Below are 19,183 nucleotides of genomic sequence, written 5' to 3' on the forward strand. Positions count from 1 at the left end.
AGGCCATTCGGCCCATCGAGTCTGCACCGACCACAATCCCACTCAGGCCCTACCCCCATATCCACCCACTAATCCCTCTAACCTACGCATCTCAGGACACTAAGGGCAATTTTAGCATGGCCAATCAACCTAACCTGCACATCTTTGGACAGTGGGAGGAAACCGGAGCACCCGGAGGAAACCCACGCAGACACGAGGAGAATGTGCAAATTCCACACAGACAGTGACCCAAGCCGGGAATTGAACCCAGGTCCCTGGAGCTGTGAAGCAGCAGTGCTAACCACTGTGCTACCGTGCCGCCCAAGATTCAAATGCAAACCGTGGTAAGCTCTCTGGCCTGGTGAGCTTTACTGCTGAGTCTCATTCTAACCTTACCCACTCACCACACACAATCCGGCCCTGCACATTCCAGGAACATGAGGATTCTTAGCCAGAGGGGGTGAATCCCAAAAATATCCATAGAGAAATAAGGTTGGAATTTTCCCCCACCCCCCCTCCGCGGCAGATTTTCTAGGTTTTTCCACCCGTCGTTGGCCGCCAGTGAGATCTTTCAGGCCTGTTGAAGTGGATGGAATTTTGCGCGGCTTGCCGGTCCCACCGCTGAGGAAGCCGCAGCAGGGATCGACTTCAGCAGGGCGGAAGATCCTGCCCGGCGGGAAGGGCTGGAAAATCCCGCTTGCAGTCCCTCTGAACTTGGCGGTGCTGAATTAAGTGAACCAGGAAATTCTGAAAAGCACCTTGAGGGAATTAAGTGGAGAAATTGGCATGCATAAAAAGGAGATAAAACATGTACCAAACACACTAGTTTAGCGATGGAAATGGCCTCTGCATGATCTGCGCAGGGGGTAATCCCAGTGCGAAATTTATGGACTCCATTTTTAAAGGTATCTGAGTCCAATGTCTAAAAGAGGTGAATTAAGGGCCTAAATAGGTAGGTAGGTAGGTAGATTAAGGGCCTAAAGATGCTCAAAGAATCCTTTTTGATCACTCGCCTGTATTGACTGGTACAAGTGTTAAACCTGGTTCACTTAGGATTCTTCAGTGGCTGCCTGCGGCCGTCAAGAATTTATAATCTTTACTTAGCAATCCTGAGTGGCAGCAGAATCAGGGGTGCTGTCCTGATTCCGTGGGTATCACAACACCACCTCTCCCAACTCCTTTTCCAAAAGATCTCCTCCCCTCCTCCCATCCAAATTCCTGGGATATGTCCATCAGTCAACCCAACATCAATGCCCATTTCACCAGGGGACCTGCATCAAGAGCCTGCCATTCATCAGTCTAATGTGAAAGTGGCCCCATTTGATATGGTCCAGGCGCCGTTCCCTGTGCCCAGTTCTTAATGGGCAAGAGCTGTGAACTTTCCCATCTCAATGTTCTATGTAAATCGATGAGATTACAGAGACAATCATGGTTACGTAATCAAATAACAAACAACAAAGAACAAAGAACAATACAGCACAGGAACAGGCCCTTCGGCCCTCCAAGCCCGCGCCGCTCCCCGGTCCAGGATTGAATCCTGAATCCAGGATCCCCACCCAATTTTCCAGCCTATCTACATCCTAATATCCTATCCACCGAGCTGTCCCTCACAGCTACGATGCTTTGTTCATCACAACCTATTAACTCACCCCCACCCCCCCATTCCAGACCATGTGATCTCCAGGGAGAGGCGAAAACCCAGAGTGAAAACCCCAGGGCCAATATGGGGAAAAAAAAATCTGGGAAATTCCTCTCCGACCCCCTGTGGCGATCGAAACGAGTCCAGGAGATCACACTGGCCCTGATCAGAAAATGCTTCCCAACCCGATTCATTTCCACTTCTGCTTTACGAACACCATCTGAATTCCCTGCCCCCGAGACAGGTTCCCAACTATCCGCAGTCTCGCTCTGTACTGGCACCAGCAAGATGATCATAGAATGAAGCCTTGAAACGAGAAACAAAGAACAATTAGCCCGCGCCGCTCCCTGGTCCAAATTAGACCACTCTTTTGTATCCCTCCATTCCCACTCCGTTCATATAGCTGTCTAGATAAGTCTTAAACGTTCCCAGTGTGTCCGCCTCCACCACCTTGCCCGGCAACACATTCCAGGCCCCCACGACCCTCTGTGTAAAATATGTCCTTCTGATATCTGTGTTAAACCTCCCCCCCTTCACCTTGAACCTATGACCCCTCGTGAACGTCACCACCGACCCGGGGAAAAGCTTCCCACCGTTCACCCTATCTATGCCTTTCATAATTTTATACACCTCTATTAAGTCTCCCCTCATCCTCCGTCTTTCCAAGGAGAACAACCCCAGTTTCCCCAATCTCTCCTCATAACCAAGCCCCTCCATACCAGGCAACATCCTGGTAAACCTCCTCTGTACTCTCTCCAAAGCCTCCACGTCCTTCTGGTAGTGTGGCGACCAGAACTGGACGCAGTATTCCAAATGCGGCCGAACCAACGTTCTATACATCTGCAACATCAGACCCCAACTTTTATACTCTATGCCCCGTCCTATAAAGGCAAGCATGCCATATGCCTTCTTCACCACCTTCTCCACCTGTGACGTCACCTTCAAAGATCTGTGGACTTGCACACCCAGGTCCCTCTGCGTCTCTACACCCTTTATGGTTCTTCCATTTATCGTGTAGCTCCTCCCTACATTATTCCCACCAAAATGCATCACTTCGCATTTATCAGGATTGAACTCCATCTGCCATTTCTTTGCCCAAATTTCCAGCCTATCTATATCCTTCTGTAGCCTCTGACAATGTTCCTCACTATCTGCAAGTCCTGCCAGTTTTGTGTCGTCCGCAAACTTACTGATCACCCCAGTTACTCCTTCTTCCAGATCATTTATATAAATCACAAACAGCAGAGGTCCCAATACAGAGCCCTGCGGAACACCACTAGTCACAGGCCTCCAGCCGGAAAAAGACCCTTCCACTACCACCCTCTGTCTTCTATGACCAAGCCAGTTCTCCACCCATCTAGCCACCTCCCCCTTTATCCCATGAGATCCAACCTTTTTCACTAGCCTACCATGAGGGACTTTGTCAAACGCTTTACTAAAGTCCATATAGACAACATCCACGGCCCTTCCTTCGTCAACCATTCTGGTCACTTCTTCAAAAAACACCACCAGGTTAGTGAGGCATGACCTCCCTCTCACAAAACCATGCTGACTATCGTTAATGAGTTTATTCCTTTCTAAATGCGCATACATCCTATCTCTAAGAATCTTCTCCAACAACTTCCCCACCACGGGCGTCAAGCTCACCGGCCTATAATTACCCGGGTTATCCTTCCTACCCTTCTTAAATAACGGGACCACATTAGCTATCCTCCAATCCTCTGGGACCTCACCTGCGTCCAGTGACGAGACAAAGATTTGCATCAGAGGCCCAACGATTTCACCTCTCGTCTCCCTGAGCAGCCTTGGACAGATTCCATCAGGCCCTGGGGATTTGTCAGTCTTTATATTCTCTAACAAACCTAACACTTCCTCCTTTGTAATGGAGATTTTCTCCAACGGTTCAACACTCCCCTCCGAGACACTCCCAGTCAACACATCCCTCTCCTTTGTGAATAAGGTGCAATTGTTTTTCTGGCTGGAGAGAAGGATGCAATGGTGTTCCATAGGAGTGAGGATTAGGAGCGCTGCTCTTTTTAAAGGTTAAAAGTTTATTTATTAGTGTCGCAAGTCGGCTTATCTTAACACTGCAATGAACTTACTATGAAAGTCCCCTAGTCGTCACACTCCAGCGCCTGTTTGGGTACAATGGGGGAGAATTTAGCATGGCCAACGCACCTAAACAGCATGTCTTTCAGATTGTGGGAGAAAACCGGAGCACCCGGAGGAAACACATACAGACACAGGGAGAACGTGCAGGCTCCACACAGACAGTGACCCAAACCGGGAATCGAACCCGGGCCCATGGCGCTGTGAGGCAGCAGTGCTAACCACTGTGCTACAGTGCCAGCCTTTTTGATAGATATTAATAACCTGGATTTGGGTTCAGTTGCAGGGCATAATATCAAAGTTTGCAAAAGAAAATTGGGACTTGGAAATACAGTAACCAATGAGAAGGATAATGGCAAACTTCAAGGAGGGGCATGGACTGACTGGTAAAATGCAGACACATGCACATTATTTGCTTGTAGCTGACATCCTGGCATGATGTATCGCAGATTGGCACCGCTGGTTTTAAATTTTATTGGGACAGTTTCACAGCAAAACAAGATTCAGCTGAGAAGAGTTGACCCTCACCTGTGCGAAGTTCAGGAAGAAGAGTTGATTGTGGTTCAGGTTGACGCCGGGCAGCAGGCCATCCTGCCCGCTTCTCTTCACGTGTAATTGATAAGCCTGAAAATGTACATTCAATGTGACAGATTAGAAACCGTGGCACAGATTACCAATGCTGAGAACGCACAACGCGGATGTACCTGGAAGGAAGACAGAAAAGATAGAGAGAGAAGTAGGTCAAAGTCTCAGGTGTGTCCCTCTGACAGGGCACTAGAAGCATTAGAACAAAATCTTAGAACCATAGAATGCCTACAGTGTGGAAAGTGACCATTTGGCCCATTGAGTCTGCACTGACCACAATCCCACCCAGGCCCTATCGCCATAACCCTGTCTAGTTTGTCCTACCCTAGCTAGTCCCCCAGACACTAAGGGATAATTGAGCATGACCAATCCACCTCACCCACACATCTTTGGATTGTGGGAGGAAATCGGAGCATCCGGAGGAAGCCCAAGCAGAACATGCAGATTCCGCACAGACAGTGAGGCAAGCCGGGAATTGAACCCAGGTCCCTGGGGCTGTGAGAAACAGCAGTGTTAACCACTGTGCCACCATGTCCTCCTAAGTCTGCACCAACTTTCTGAAAGACCATCTTATCCATGTCCACCCCCCTGCTCCCCGCACATTTCCCATGGCTAATCCATCTGATCTGCACATCTGTGGAGACTAAGGGACAATTTACTATGGCCAATCCACCTAATCTGCACATTTTTGGACACTAAGAGGCAATTTATCATGGCCAATTCGCTTAACCGACATGTCTTTGGAGTGTGGGAGGAAACCGGAGCACCCGGAGGAAACCCACGCAGACACAGGGAGAACGTGCAAACTCCACACAGACAGTGACCCAAGGCCGGAATTGAACCAGGTCCCTGGAGCTGTGAGGCAGCAGTGCTCAAATCACTGTGCCAGCTGCCAACAGAGAGAAATATTTCCTCAAGTCATCATGCATCAGAAACTTTCTGAGCAAAGTGAGGAGACATGGAGCCAATTCTACATTTCTGTCCTTTCATTTTAATGGGGGGGTAGGTGGGGGAAGAAGCTATGAGCTCTGTGCCCGCACATCCTCCTTGCCAAACCATTTAATGGGGGGGGAGGGGGGTGGGGGAGGGTGTGTGGTGGTGGGGCGGGGGGGGGGGGGGGGGGGGGGGGGGCGGTGCGGGGGAGGGTGTGTGGTGGCGGGTTGCTCATTGGTGGGTGAAGAAGCCAGCAAGGTCACAGTAGCGGACGGAGATCCTGCCATTCTTAACAATTATGAACAGCAATCGCGTTGTTAAAAAGCTACGCTTGACATGAAACAGTTGCAAGTCTGAAATTTCTGCAGAATTCAATGGGCAATTAATGTGTTAATCCCTAAAGGTAACGGGGAGGCAAAGGATGAGAAACCTTTTGTGCAAAGCAAACAGCCGAGTAGAGTTGATCAATCAGCAAGTCCTGGTGATCTGCAGGGTACAGCATATTACGGAATCCCCTGAGGCTGCCTGCTGATTTGTACACGAATAGCGGCTTGCGTCACTCACACAGTATTATTTCAGAAAGATTCAGTCCAGTAAATACAGTGCACTTAATTATCCCAAATATAGGGCTAGATCTTGGGTCCCTGCCCCCTCCGCTGGCTAAAATGTTAAGGATGAGGGGTGTGGGGGGTGGAGAGAGAGCGTTGTGGGAGAACCCCACACGTGATCTTGAAGGCTGAGGTGTGTCCATCTGATAGGGCACTAACAGCATCAGAATAGAATCTCACAACCACAGAAAGCCTGCAGTGCAGAAGGAGGCTATTCGGCCCATCGAGTTTGTGCCAACCTTCTGAAAGACCACTTTATCGCAGCTCTTTAACAAGGGAGCCAGGTTATTCGCCCCAAAGGTGACGCTTAAGCCTCTTTCTCTGGACCAAGTCCTGCCTTAGAGAGCTGCCGGCCAGTTTGACATCCCAGCAGTGCTGCCAGGAGACGTGGTGACTTTTGGGGTTACAGACGATCTCACCCAACCGAGGAGCCCAGGGTAAGTCTGGAACCGGGGGCCTCAGCTAGTGGCTTCGAGGACATGGTGGTCTGGATTCAAGAGGCAAGGGAAGGAGAGTGGGGAAATGACCTTGACCTCTGAGAGGGGTCGCTGAAGGGCCCAGGAGAGGAAGTGTTTGCAAAGGAGTCCCACCGCCTTTCCTGACACCAGCCTAAGCAGCCAGACTTCCTGCATGACATCCCCCATCACAGGTGAAATACAATGGGGACAGGATTAGGCCATCGAGTGGCCATTCATGGGTCTCAGTAGACCTGAGATGGGTGGGCCACTCAGTCTCCCACCCCCCCACCCCTCCCCCTGCCCCTATAGTTTAGGGGCAAGGGGATAGGTGGCAGGAAGGCCACCCATTGGATTTTACATGCACCCTCCCAAAAGCAAGGGAACATTAAATCCAGCCCATAGAGTGAAACGATTGCGGTGTCCCTCTTGAGAGAGTTGCAGCTCAGTCTGTGTCACGCCATGAGCAGCTATACTGAATGACATTTCAGGCAGCTGACTGCAGCATTGACCGGGTTCCAGCACCCTGCAATGTTGACCAGCCAGCTGACTGCAAATAAAATATCGTGGATGCTGCAATCTCAAACAGAAAATGCTGTGTTGAAGATAAATGCAAGTATTTGTTGTTATCTCAGGCTGCCTCACCTTGTAGGCTTGTCTGATGCCTCCATTGTCTGCAATGTTCTCTCCCAGTGTGTTAATACCACTCAGCTGCAATTTGATAAGAAAAAACATAACATCAATCACTTTAGCGAATGCAGTTCATTCCAAGACTGTTCACCATTGGGATGTTCATGAGTTCACGTCTCTACGAATATTTAAGTAACATGGTTTTGCTTTCCATTGGCAAAAGCCTTCTCAACACGAAATGGAAGGAAGAAAGTTTACTGTATGCTTTGGTGGACAGCTCACAGTTTCTGACAATGCGGGGAGTGCATTCTCATGATTCATGAATTAAACCTTGGTGCATTCCCTGTGCCTTGAGTGGAAGTTATGTTACAGCTTTTGTTTTTCTTTATTCATTCGTGGGACATGGGCATCGCTGGCTGGGCTGGTATTTATTGCCCATCCCTAGTTGCCGTTGGAGGTCGGTTGGGAATCAACCACATTGCTGTGGCTCTGGAGTCACATGTTGGCCAGACCAAGTAAGGATGGCAGATTTCCTTACCTAAAGGACATTCGTGAACGAGATGGGTTTTTCCGACAATTGACAATGGTTTCATGGTCATCGGTAGATTATTAATTCCACATACTTCTTATTGAATTCAGATTCCACCAACTGCCATGGCGGGATTTGAACCCAGATCCCCAGAACATTAGCTGAGTTTCTGGATTAATAGCCTGATAATGCCACCAGGCCATCGCCTCCCCAGAATGCTGGGTGACCCCATTTGGAGCGCTGCATTCAGTTCTGGGCACTGCACCTCAGCAAGGATATGTGAGCCTCAGAGGGGTTGCAGTGAAAATTTACCAAGATCATACCATGCTAAAATGGTTAAACCGCGAGGTCAGGGAGAAGGGAATAGAGAATTGTGCATGTTGATAGAGTTTAATGAGGAAAGATGGGAGAATGCTCAAGAGGAGAATAAATGAGACCATAAGACATAGGAGCAGAATTAGGCCACTCGGCCCATCGAGTCTGCTCCGCCATTCAATCATGGCTGAGATTTTTCTCATCCCCATTCTCCTGCCTTTTCATCATAACCCCTGATCCCCTTATTAATCAAGAATCTATCTATCTCTGTCTTAAAGACATTCAATGACCTGGCCTCCACAGCCTCTGTGGCAAAGAGTTCCACAGATGCACCATTCTCTGGCTGAAGAAATCCTCCTCATCTCTGTTTTAAAGGATCGTCTGTTTAGCCTGAGGCTGTGCCCTCTGGTTCTAGTTTTTCCTACTAGTTCTCTCCACGTCCACTCTATCCAGGCCTCGCAGTATCCTGTAAGTTTCAATAAGATCCCCCCTCATCCTTCTAAACTCAAACGAGTACAGACCCAGAGTCCTCAACCGCTCCTCATACGACAAGCTCTTCATTCCAGGGATCATTCTTGTGAACCTCCTCTGGACCATTTCCAAGGCCAGCACATCCTTCCTTAGATATGGGACCCAAAACTGTTCACAATACGCCAAATGGGGTCTGGCCAGAGTCTTATACAGCCTCAGAAGTACATCCCTGCTCTTGTATTCTAGCCCTCTCGACATGAATGCTAACATTGCATTCCTAACTGCCGACTGGACCTACACGTTAACCTTAAGAGAATCTTGAATAATGACTCCCACGTCCCTTTGTGTTTCTGATTTCCTAAGCATTTCCCCATTTAGAAAATGGTCGATGCCTCCATTCCTCCTTCCAAAGTGCATAACCTCACACTTTTCCACATTGTACTCCATCTGCCACTTCTTTGCCCACTCTCCCAGCCTGTCCAAGTCCTTCTGCAGCCCCCCTGCTTCCTCAATGCTAACTGTCCCTCTACATATGCTGGCATGTGGATTGGTTTGTTTGCATGGCCTGTTTCTGTGCTGTAAAAGCTAATGTGAATCAGAACAGATAAAAGAGGGGCTTCTAATTGTTTGACATACATGCTGTCCACCTGCCAGTTCCCAGGAGAAGTTTCCATACTCGTACACCACGCATTGTGAAAGGTCTTTGAAGTTCTTGGCTGATTGTTTCGACCACCAGTCCACGAGGTTTCCTTCTTTGTCAAAGTTCCGACCTGCACCAGGTGTACAGATGGATCTGTTAGAACTACAGCTGGCGGCAAACCCACATTCCGTCCCGATCAAAATTAATTCATCAGTCTTACCATTGTCATCGAATCCGTGAGTGATTTCATGACCAATAACCATGCCGATAGCACCAAAGTTCAACGCACTTGGCTGTCCCTTTCCAAAGAAAGGTGGCTGGAGAATGCCAGCTGGGAAAACTGGCACAAAACAAAAGCTTCGTTAATCGCCTAATAAAAGATGGTTTCAATTTCCTTGTCCTTATCATGGAATCATAGATCCCTACAGTGCAGGAAGAGGCCATCCGGCCCATCGAGTCTGCACTGACTCTCCAAAAGAACATCCCACCCAGGCACCCAGGCCCTCCCCTCTGCCCTTTTCCTCGTAGCCCTGTGCATTTACCGTGGCCAATCCATCTAACCTGTACATCTTGGACACTAAGGGGCAATTTACCATGACTAATCCATCTAACCTGCACATCTTGGACACTGAGGGGCAATTTACCATGACTAATCCATCTAACCTGCACATCTTGGACACTAAGGGGCAATTTACCATGGCCAATCCATCTAACCTGTACATCTTGGACACTAAGGGGCAATTTACCATGACTAATCCATCTAACCTGTACATCTTGGACACTGAGGGGCAATTTACCATGACTAATCCATCTAACCTGTACATCTTGGACACTGAGGGGCAATTTGCCATGACTAATCCATCTAACCTGTACATCTTGGACACTAAGGGGCAATTTACCATGGTTAATCCATCTAACCTGTACATCTTGAACACTGAGGGGCAATTTACCATGACTAATCCATCTAACCTGTACATCTTGGACACTAAGGGGCAATTTACCATGGCCAATCCATCTAACCTGTACATCTTGGACACTAAGGGGCAATTTACCATGACTAATCCATCTAACCTGTACATCTTGGACACTGAGGGGCAATTTACCATGGTTAATCCATCTAACCTGTACATCTTGGACACTGAGGGGCAATTTACCATGACTAATCCATCTAACCTGTACATCTTGGACACTAAGGGGCAATTTACCATGGTTAATCCATCTAACCTGTACATCTTGAACACTAAGGGGCAATTTACCATGGTTAATCCATCTAACCTGTACATCTTGGACACTGAGGGGCAATTTACCATGGTTAATCCATCTAACCTGTACATCTTGGACACTGAGGGGCAATTTACCATGACTAATCCATCTAACCTGTACATCTTGGACACTAAGGGGCAATTTACCATGGTTAATCCATCTAACCTGTACATCTTGGACACTGAGGGGCAATTTACCATGGTTAATCCATCTAACCTGTACATCTTGGACACTGAGGGGCAATTTACCATGACTAATCCATCTAACCTGTACATCTTGGACACTAAGGGGCAATTTACCATGACTAATCCATCTAACCTGTACATCTTGAACACTAAGGGGCAATTTACCATTGTTAATCCATCTAACCTGTACATCTTGGACACTAAGGGGCAATTTACCATGACTAATCCATCTAACCTGTACATCTTGAACACTAAGGGGCAATTTACCATGACTAATCCATCTAACCTGTACATCTTGAACTCTCTTGACCAAACCAGCCCTTGTAAGCTCCAAAAACCCAGCGGCTCGAACTGTCTGCCCACCTGGGCCAGGGCTCCTGCACATTTACTTCCACCTTTACAGCACTTGCTTTTCTTCAAATAGTGTCATTTGGGACTTGACAGCCACTCAAACAGGTACCTTGGTGTAGCAACTCATTTGAAATGTGAGGTAATGCATTTTGGAAGGTTTAATATAGATAGGAAATATACAGTCAATGGCAAAACCCTTAAGAGTATTGGTAGGCAGAAGGATCTAGGTGTACAGGTACACAGGTCACTGAAAGTGGCAAAGCAGGTGGAGAAGGTAGTCAAGAACGCATACGGCATGCTTGCCTTCATCGGCCGGGGTATTGAGTTTAAAAATTGGCAAGTCATGTTGCAGCTTTATAGAACCTTAGTTAGGCCGCACTTGGAATATAGTTTTCAATTCTGGTCGCCACACTACCAGAAGGATGTGGAGGCTTTGGAGAGGGTACAGAAAAGATTTACAAGGATGTTGCCTGGCGTGGGGGGCATTAGCTATGAGGAGAGGTTGGAGAAACTTGGTTTGTTCTCACTGGAGCGACGGAGGTTGAGGGGAGACCTGATAGAAGTCTACATGATGATGAGAGGCATGGACAGAGTGGATAGTCAGAAGCTTTTTCCCAGGGTGGAAGAGTCAATTACAAGGGGGCACAGGTTTAAGGTGCGAGGGGCAAGGTTTAAAGGAGATGTCCAAGGCAGATTTTTTACTCAGAGAGTAGTGGGTGCCTAGAACCCGTTGCCGGGGGAGGTAGTGGACGCGGATATGGTAGTGACTTTTAAGGGGCGTCTTGACAAGTACATGAATAGGATGGGAATAGAGGGATACGGTCCCCGGAAGGTAGGGGGTTTTAGTTAAGTCGGGCAGCACGGTCGGTGCAGGCTTGGAGGGCCGAAGGGCCTGTTCCTGAGCTATAATTTTCTTTGTTCTTTGTTCTTTGAAAGGCAACACCTCCAGCAAGTGTAGCACCCTCTCAGTACTGCACCAAAGTGGCAGCCTAGGTTGCATGCTCAAACCTCGGGAGGTTGGGCTCCTCACAGCATCAGAAACAAAAGTGCTACCTACTGAGCAATGACTAACACCACGACCACAGCTTACTAATTTATCTGAATTGATTTTGCAATAGATTTTAAAGTAATATTTATTATAGCAAAGGCTGAGGGGTGACCTGATAGATGCCATTTATGTTTATAAAACGATTTAATAAGGTAGGCATGGAAGATGTCTACGCTTTTGATGAGTCCAAAATGGAGTCATAAATATAAGATAAATTTTATAGGTTTAATTATTATTGTCACAAGTAAGGCTTACATTAACACTGCAATGAAGTTACTGTGAAAATCCCCAAGTCGCCACACTCCGGTGCCTGTTTGGGTACATTGAGGGAGGATTTAGCATGGCCAATGCATCTAACCAGCACGCCTTTTTGGACCAAAAGGGAAAACGCTGGAAAATCTCAGCAGGTCTGGCAGCATCTATAAGGAGAGAAAAGAGCTGACATCTCGAGTCCAGATGACCCTTTGTCAAAGCTAAAAGGCATACAAAGTGGGAGATACTTATGCTGCAGGGTGAGGGAATGAAAGATGAATCATAGCCACAGAAACAAGGGGAAAGGCTGCTAATGGCAGTCCACAGAGAGAACAGAAGGTATGAACGGCCAAACGGCAGAAAAGCTGAAATCAGAGGGTAAACTGTGACAGATGAAGATGTGAGGGAAGGGGGAGGGAATGGGTGGGCGGAAACTGGAGCACCCAGAGGAAACCCACGCAGACACAGAGAGAATGTGCAAGCTCCACAATGACGGTGACCCAAGCCGGGAGTCAAACCCAGGTCCCTGGCACTGTGAGGCTGCAGGGCTAACTACTGTGTTACCGTGCCGGTCTTTTTGATACTTATTAATAACTTGGATTTGCATTTAGTTATTGACGGAGAATTTAGCACGGTCAATGCACCTAACTAGCACGCCTGTGGGAGGAAACTGGAGCTCCCGGAGGAAACCCACGTAGACACAGGAGAACGTGTCGACTCTACACAGATAGTGACCCAAGCCGGGAATCGAACCTGGGTCCCTGGCACTGTGAGGCAGCAGTGCTAACCACTAAACTCACTAAATTAAAAGGGGAAGCTTCCGACTGAGACACAAGAATGTTAGCGACTGAGCCAAAACTGAAACTATGCCCACAGCTTTACAGAGGTGACCCTGCTCCAAGGCTTGGAAGCACTGAACTCTTTTTAAGAACACTGTGCCATTAATTGGTTGAAGGCGAGACCTTGGCCCTATCCGGGAGGATGTCCTGCCTCTGTGAACTGCTGGCCAATCCAGTGGCCGATGGTTCTCTAGTCACAGAAGCACCAAGAGGAGCGGCAGCCAATCCCCAGCAATGATCATCACTGTAGCTAGGTAACAAGCTGAATGGGTGGAGCCTGTCAGACATGGGGTGGTGGGGGCTGTATTATCGAGTGGGTAAAAATGTTGGGGTGAGGAATTGCAGCTAAAGGGATCAAGGGATATGGGAGGAAAGAGGGGGGAAATTAGGATATTGAATTCGATGATCAGCCATGATCAAAATGAATGGTGGAGCAGGCCTGAAGGGCCGAATGGCCTACTCCTGCTTCTATGTTTCTAGGAGTACCATGGTGGAGAGGGGCAGAGCCTCTGCTGGGATGCCTACTCAGCAGGGATGCCAATTTCAGTCAACAACAAGGCTGACAGGATACACCGGGTGACAGTGTCACATGACACGGGTGCTCCCTGGTTATAAAAGAAACGGTGATGGTGGGGATGTAGAGGCCTCAAGGAGCCATTAATTGGCAACTTAAGGTTTTCAATTGGCCCACTGATGGCTCTACACCTCCCTTTCCCCCACTCTGACACCAGGCACTGGTACAATTCCAATGCCAGTGGGCAGGAGAAAGGCATGCCACCCGATATCATGCTCCCCATCCCTGCCCGCTAACCCACCCCTCGGGGAGGCTGGGGTACAGGGAAGGGGATGGAGCATAAGATTACAGCTTCTGTACTGGGAGATCATCTGTCTGCTGCCTCAGCTGGAGAAACGTGAATGAAGAAGGAACAAGGAGAGAAAAAGGATAAATAAGATGGCAGAGTGGGGACAGGAAAGCAAACGGTGCATAAATTTGGATAATATCTGCTCTGGAGTATTGATATTCATTTCAATAGTCAGTTAAATAGTCGATTTTACGATCCATTCATGGTCAAATTGTAAGAATCACAAGTCCACAGAAACAGGGATTAAAAGGTTAAGCAGGAAGTGTTAAGTGTGCATGCTAATACCGATAGTGTAGCGTATATCAAAGATTAGTTTTCTTGCTCACAAGGAGGGGTCTGAAGGTAATTGGACTGAAATGAATTTGCATGACACTGGCACTTGCACTCACTTGCTGAGTGTAATATAAAGCGGTCTAATAAATTCATAGCCAGTCTCATCTCACTAGAATCCTTTTTAGTGAGCCAACTGAAAGATTCGAGTGGTTCATGTGAAAAGCTGCATGTTGATCGTGCCCCAGTTATTGCTGTCCTGTGATTAGATATTGGTCAGTAAAAGGTGCACTCCTGAATGTAAGACACTCGAGCTACTTATAGAAATGAGCAGCCCTGAAGAGAAGACGGAAGGCAGAGCTTGCGCTACATTATCTGCAAGTGATGGTTAAAGTTTATTCATTAGTGTCACAAATAGACTTACATTGACACTGCAGTGAAATTACTGTGAAAATCCCCTGGTCGCAACACTCCAGTGCCTGTTTGGGTACACCGAGGGAGAATTTATTCATGGAATCCCATAGAATCCCTACAGTGCAGAAGGAGGCCATTTGGCCCATCGAGTCTGCACGGACCACAATCCCACCCAGACCCTATCCCCATAACCCCATGCGTTTAACCTAGCTAGTTCACCTAACATGCAGGAGCAATTTAACATGGCCAATCCACCTAACTCGCATATCTTTGGACTGTGTGAGAAAACCGGAGCACCCGGAGGAAACCCACGCAGACACGGAGAGAACGTGCGAACTCCACACAGACAGTGACCCAAGCAGGGAATCGAACCCGCGTCCCTGGCGCTGTGAGACAGCAGTGCTAACCACTGTGCCACCGTGCCACCCTTAAGTTTGGACAAGATCTCTTACTATTGGCGAAAAATTCACATGTCCATGTTTTCCTCCATCAGGAAAGCAGTGTATTTCTTTCCTTTAAATTGGGCGACATTAGCAGCGAAATTCATCTCTCTAATGGGCGTCATGGTGACTGGATATAATAAGTCAATTAGAGACCAATTTTCTCTGATGGGGCAATTTTCCAATTATAGTTTCCTTTGATTCTTGTGTGTTACAGTGAGCTCAAACATCTCACCGGCAGCTTAAATTACAGCTGCCTCATTACCATCCTCTCCGCCAGTTGGGAAAGATGAGGTACCTTTCGCAGAACGCTGGATTTATTCCGTGGACCCCAGTTGAAGATGCAGGTTTGAATGTTGAGTGCACAACTATGAATTACATTTATGTAGCGCCTTTACCCAGGGTAAATGCCCCAAGGCATTTCACAGGCACACCATTTGACAAAAATTGTCACTGAGCCAGAGGAGGAGACATTCGGACTAATGAAGATTAATTCAGTCAACAAGGTCAATTTGAAAGAGTATATTTAAGGAGGAGAGAGAGGCAGAAAGGTTAGGGATAGAAAGCCTTGAAAGCTGAAGGCAAGGTTCCCAGTGGTGGAGCAGTGAAAATCAGCAAGAGGCCAGATTTGAGACAGCACAGATATTCTGGCGGGTTGGAGATTGGAGGAGGTTACAGAGATTAGGAAAGGGAAGGATGTAGAGGATTGAACACAATGATAGGGATTTGAAAATTTTGAGCATGAGTAGACTAGGAGCCAATGCGGGTGAGTATGCATTCGGGTGAGAGGTGTACAGGACCTAGAACGAGTTAAGTTCTTGTCCAAGACAGTATTGAGTTTAGTTGTGATGTAGCCTCCTTCACAATTCCTCTGCATAGAATCAAAGACTACTCAGGGTGCAGAAGGAGGCCATTCAGCTCATTAAGTCTGCACCAACTCTCCCTCATGGCACCTTACTCAGACCCACCACCCGGCTTATCCCTGTAACTCCATGCATTTACCTCACTAATCCCCCTAACCTACACATCTTGGGACACTAAGGGGCAATTTTGCATGGCCATTCCACCTAACCTGCACATCTTTCGGCTGTGGTAGGAAACTGGAGCACCCGAAGGAAAGCAATGGGGAGAATGTGCAAACTCCACACAGTCACCCAAGGCCAGAATCGAACCCAGGTCCCTGGCGCTGTGAAGCAACAATGCTAACCACTGTGCCATCGTAATGCATGTCAAATAAATTACGACCTCTCACTACAGAGGGGTGCATTTGAAGAATGGTTGATTGGGTGAGATCATTAAGCCCCATTTGTCTTCTGAGGTAAATCTATGTTAAAGATCCAATGGTTCTATTTGAAAAAGAGCAGAAGAATTCTTCCTGGTGTCCTGGCCAACATTTGGCCAACATTTGGGGCGGCACGGTAGCACAGTGGTTAGCACTGCTGCTTCACAGCTCCAGAGACCTGGGTTCGAATCCCGGCTTGGGTCACTGTCTGTGTGGAGTTTGCACATTCTCCTCGTGTCTGCGTGGGTTTCCTCCGGGTGCTCCAGTTTCCTCCCAGAGTCCAAAGATGTGCGGGTTAGGTTGATTGGCCATGCTAAAAATTGCCCTTAGTGTCCTGAGATGCATCGGTTAGAGGGATTAGTGGGTAAATATGTAGGGATATGAGAGTAGGGCCTGGGTGGGATTGTGGTTGGTGCAGACTCGATGGGCCGAATGGCCTCTTTCTGTACTGTAGGGTTTCTATGATTTCTTCTATGATTTATCCCTCAGACAATACCTATAGGAGTTTATCTGGTAATTTGAGCAGCATGGTGGCACAGTGCTTAGCACTGCTGCCTGACAGCAGCAGGACCCAGGTTCAATTCCCGGCTTGGCTCACTGTCTGTGCGGAGTCTGCACATTCTCCCAGTATCTGCGTGGGTTTCCTCCAGGTGCTCCGGTTTCCTCCCACAGTCCGAAAGACGTGCTGGTTAGGTGCATTGGCCATGCTAAATTCGCCCTCAATGTACCCAAACAGGTGCCGGAATGTGACGACTGGAGGATTTTCACAATAACTTCATTGCAGTGTTAATGTAAGCCGACTTGTGATAATAACAAATAATGAAAACTTAAACCTAAAACTTAATTTATCATTGGAGCTTGCTGTGCATAAAATGGCTTCTGAAAAGCCTATATTCCGACAGTGTCTACACTTTGAAAGAGTTTCACTGCCTGCAAAATGATTAGGGACATTCCGAGGTCATGAAAAGTGCTATATAAATGCAGGTTCTTTCTTTAACATTGTAAATAGGTTCGTGAAAGTTGACGCTTTACAATTATAGGTACCTTTCAATGGATAAGCTGTCCTCCATTGTAATTATGTTTTTGCTTGTGACCCTGTTGATTTTGACCTCTTTGTTCAGGCTGCCAGCCAATCTGACACCCTGCCCCATGGACACGCAAGTCCAGCTTTTGGGTTTCCTTCTCACTCTCATAGGTGCAATTCCATAACTGGCCAAGAGGTGGAGCAATTTAAGAAGAATAGCCTGAAACATGGCCGGAATTCTACTGCCGCGCCCGCCACGGGAATCAGAGTGGGCGAGGGGCGGAGAATGGGAAAAACCTTTGACCTCGGGTGGGATTTTACGGTTTCGCAACAAATGAGACCGTAAAATCCAGCCCGATTTTGTTGCACCGAAAATTGTAACTTTAAATGAAACTATGTTAAGCGAATCAGATATTTTCATTACAACCAATGTAAATGCTATAGTTAGATTCTGGAGGACCAATCTTGTCAGGAAAAGAGCATGTAAATATTATATCCTTCATTCGAAATGCTGTATGTTTCTAAATACCAATACTTGTAAATGTAATAACTTTGCAAATAAAACAACCTCCCGGTTTTCACCTTTCCCACTGACTGACCCTCCTTGTGACCCTCTGATAACTCCCCAAATCTCCTGGTCGCTGAATCACCTGTTTGCCAATCCTCCCACTTCCATATCTCCTGATTGCCCACCACATGCGTGACTCGTCTCCACTCCCCCGTGGCGCTTCCCCCCACATGTATGTGAATGTGTGTGCGTGTGTGAGAGAGAGAGAGAGAGAGATGTGTGTCTATGTGTGTGAGAAAAGGAGATTGTGTGTGTGTGAGAGAGTGATGTGTGCATGTATGGTGTATAGTTTGAGTGAAGTGTGTGTGTGTGAGAGAGAGATGTGTGTATGTGTAGTTTGAGTGAATGTGTGTGTGTGCGAGAGAGAGTGATGTGTGCATGTATAGTGTTGTGTAGTTTGAGTGAAGTGTGTGTGAGAGAGAGAGAGAGGGAGATGTGTGTGTGAGACAGAGAGGCAGATGTGTGTGTGAGAGAGAGGGCGAGAGGGAGATGTGTGTGTGTGTGAGAGAGAGAGAGCGATGTGTGTGTGAGACAGAGAGGCAGATGTGTGTGTGAGAGAGAGGGCGAGAGGGAGATGTGTGTGTGTGTGAGAGAGAGAGAGAGCGATGTGTGTGTGAGACAGAGAGGCAGATGTGTGTGTGAGAGAGAGGGCGAGAGGGAGATGTGTGTGTGTGTGAGAGAGAGAGAGCGATGAGTGTGTGAGACAGAGAGGCAGATGTATGTGTGTGAGAGAGGGAGATGTGTGTGTGTGTGTGAGAGAGAGAGCGATGTGTGTGTGAGACAGAGAGGCAGATGTATGTGTGTGAGAGAGGGCGAGAGGGAGATGTGTGTGTGTGTGAGAGAGAGAGCGATGTGTGTGTGAGACAGAGAGGCAGATGTGTGTGTGTGTGAGAGAGGGCGAGAGGGAGATGTGTGTGTGTGTGAGAGAGAGAGAGAGCGATGTGTGTGTGTGAGAGAGAGAGAGCGAAGTGTGTGTGAGACAGAGAGGCAGATGTGTGTGTGTGAGAGAGGGCAAGAGGGAGATGTGTGTGTGAGACAGAGAGGCAGATGTGAGTGTGTGAGAGAGGGCGAGAGGGAGATGTGTGTGTGTGTGAGAGAGAGAGAGCGATGTGTGTGTGAGACAGAGAGGCAGATGTGAGTGTGTGAGAGAGGGAGAGAGGGAGATGTGTGTGTGTGTGTGAGAGAGAGAGAGGGAGATGTGTGTATGTAAATAGGCACCACTGTAACCAATATCTGACAATGTGATTGCACAATTTAAGTTCAAATTGTACCTGTAAACATAGGGGTCAGTGATTGGGTTACACAAACAGGAAGTAAAATATATCTTTTTAATGCCGCAAATATTAAGCAACTAGATTTTTGAAGAAGAGTTCTACCTATTTGGTTTCTGCTTGATGAATAAAAGGCATTTACTACAGCAGCTCCTGATATCCACCTGCAAAGCAAACCGAAAACAAGAATTAGCCCAACTCTTCACCCCGTATCCCTTGC

General features: G+C 47.6%; 1 protein-coding gene across 3 annotated transcripts in view; it reads right to left on the bottom strand.

Annotated features, from left to right (window-relative positions):
- LOC144486727 (neprilysin-like) overlaps window positions 1–19,183 on the bottom strand; it is a 215,739-nt gene that overhangs the window by 19,617 nt on the left and 176,939 nt on the right. For all 3 annotated transcript variants that reach the window (XR_013496332.1, XM_078204768.1, XM_078204757.1), the window contains 5 exons: window positions 19,069–19,127; window positions 9,114–9,233; window positions 8,890–9,023; window positions 6,954–7,019; window positions 4,256–4,351 (listed from right to left, as the gene is read on the bottom strand). Coding sequence is in view for 2 of the 3 variants with exons in the window: in XM_078204768.1 (XP_078060894.1) it covers window positions 4,256–4,351; window positions 6,954–7,019; window positions 8,890–9,023; window positions 9,114–9,233; window positions 19,069–19,127 (475 nt within the window). In the remaining variant the exon portion in view is untranslated. The remainder of the gene's footprint in view (window positions 1–4,255; window positions 4,352–6,953; window positions 7,020–8,889; window positions 9,024–9,113; window positions 9,234–19,068; window positions 19,128–19,183) is intronic.

The sequence above is a fragment of the Mustelus asterias genome, chromosome 3, assembly GCF_964213995.1.
Source record: "Mustelus asterias chromosome 3, sMusAst1.hap1.1, whole genome shotgun sequence".
Lineage (NCBI taxonomy): Eukaryota > Metazoa > Chordata > Chondrichthyes > Carcharhiniformes > Triakidae > Mustelus > Mustelus asterias.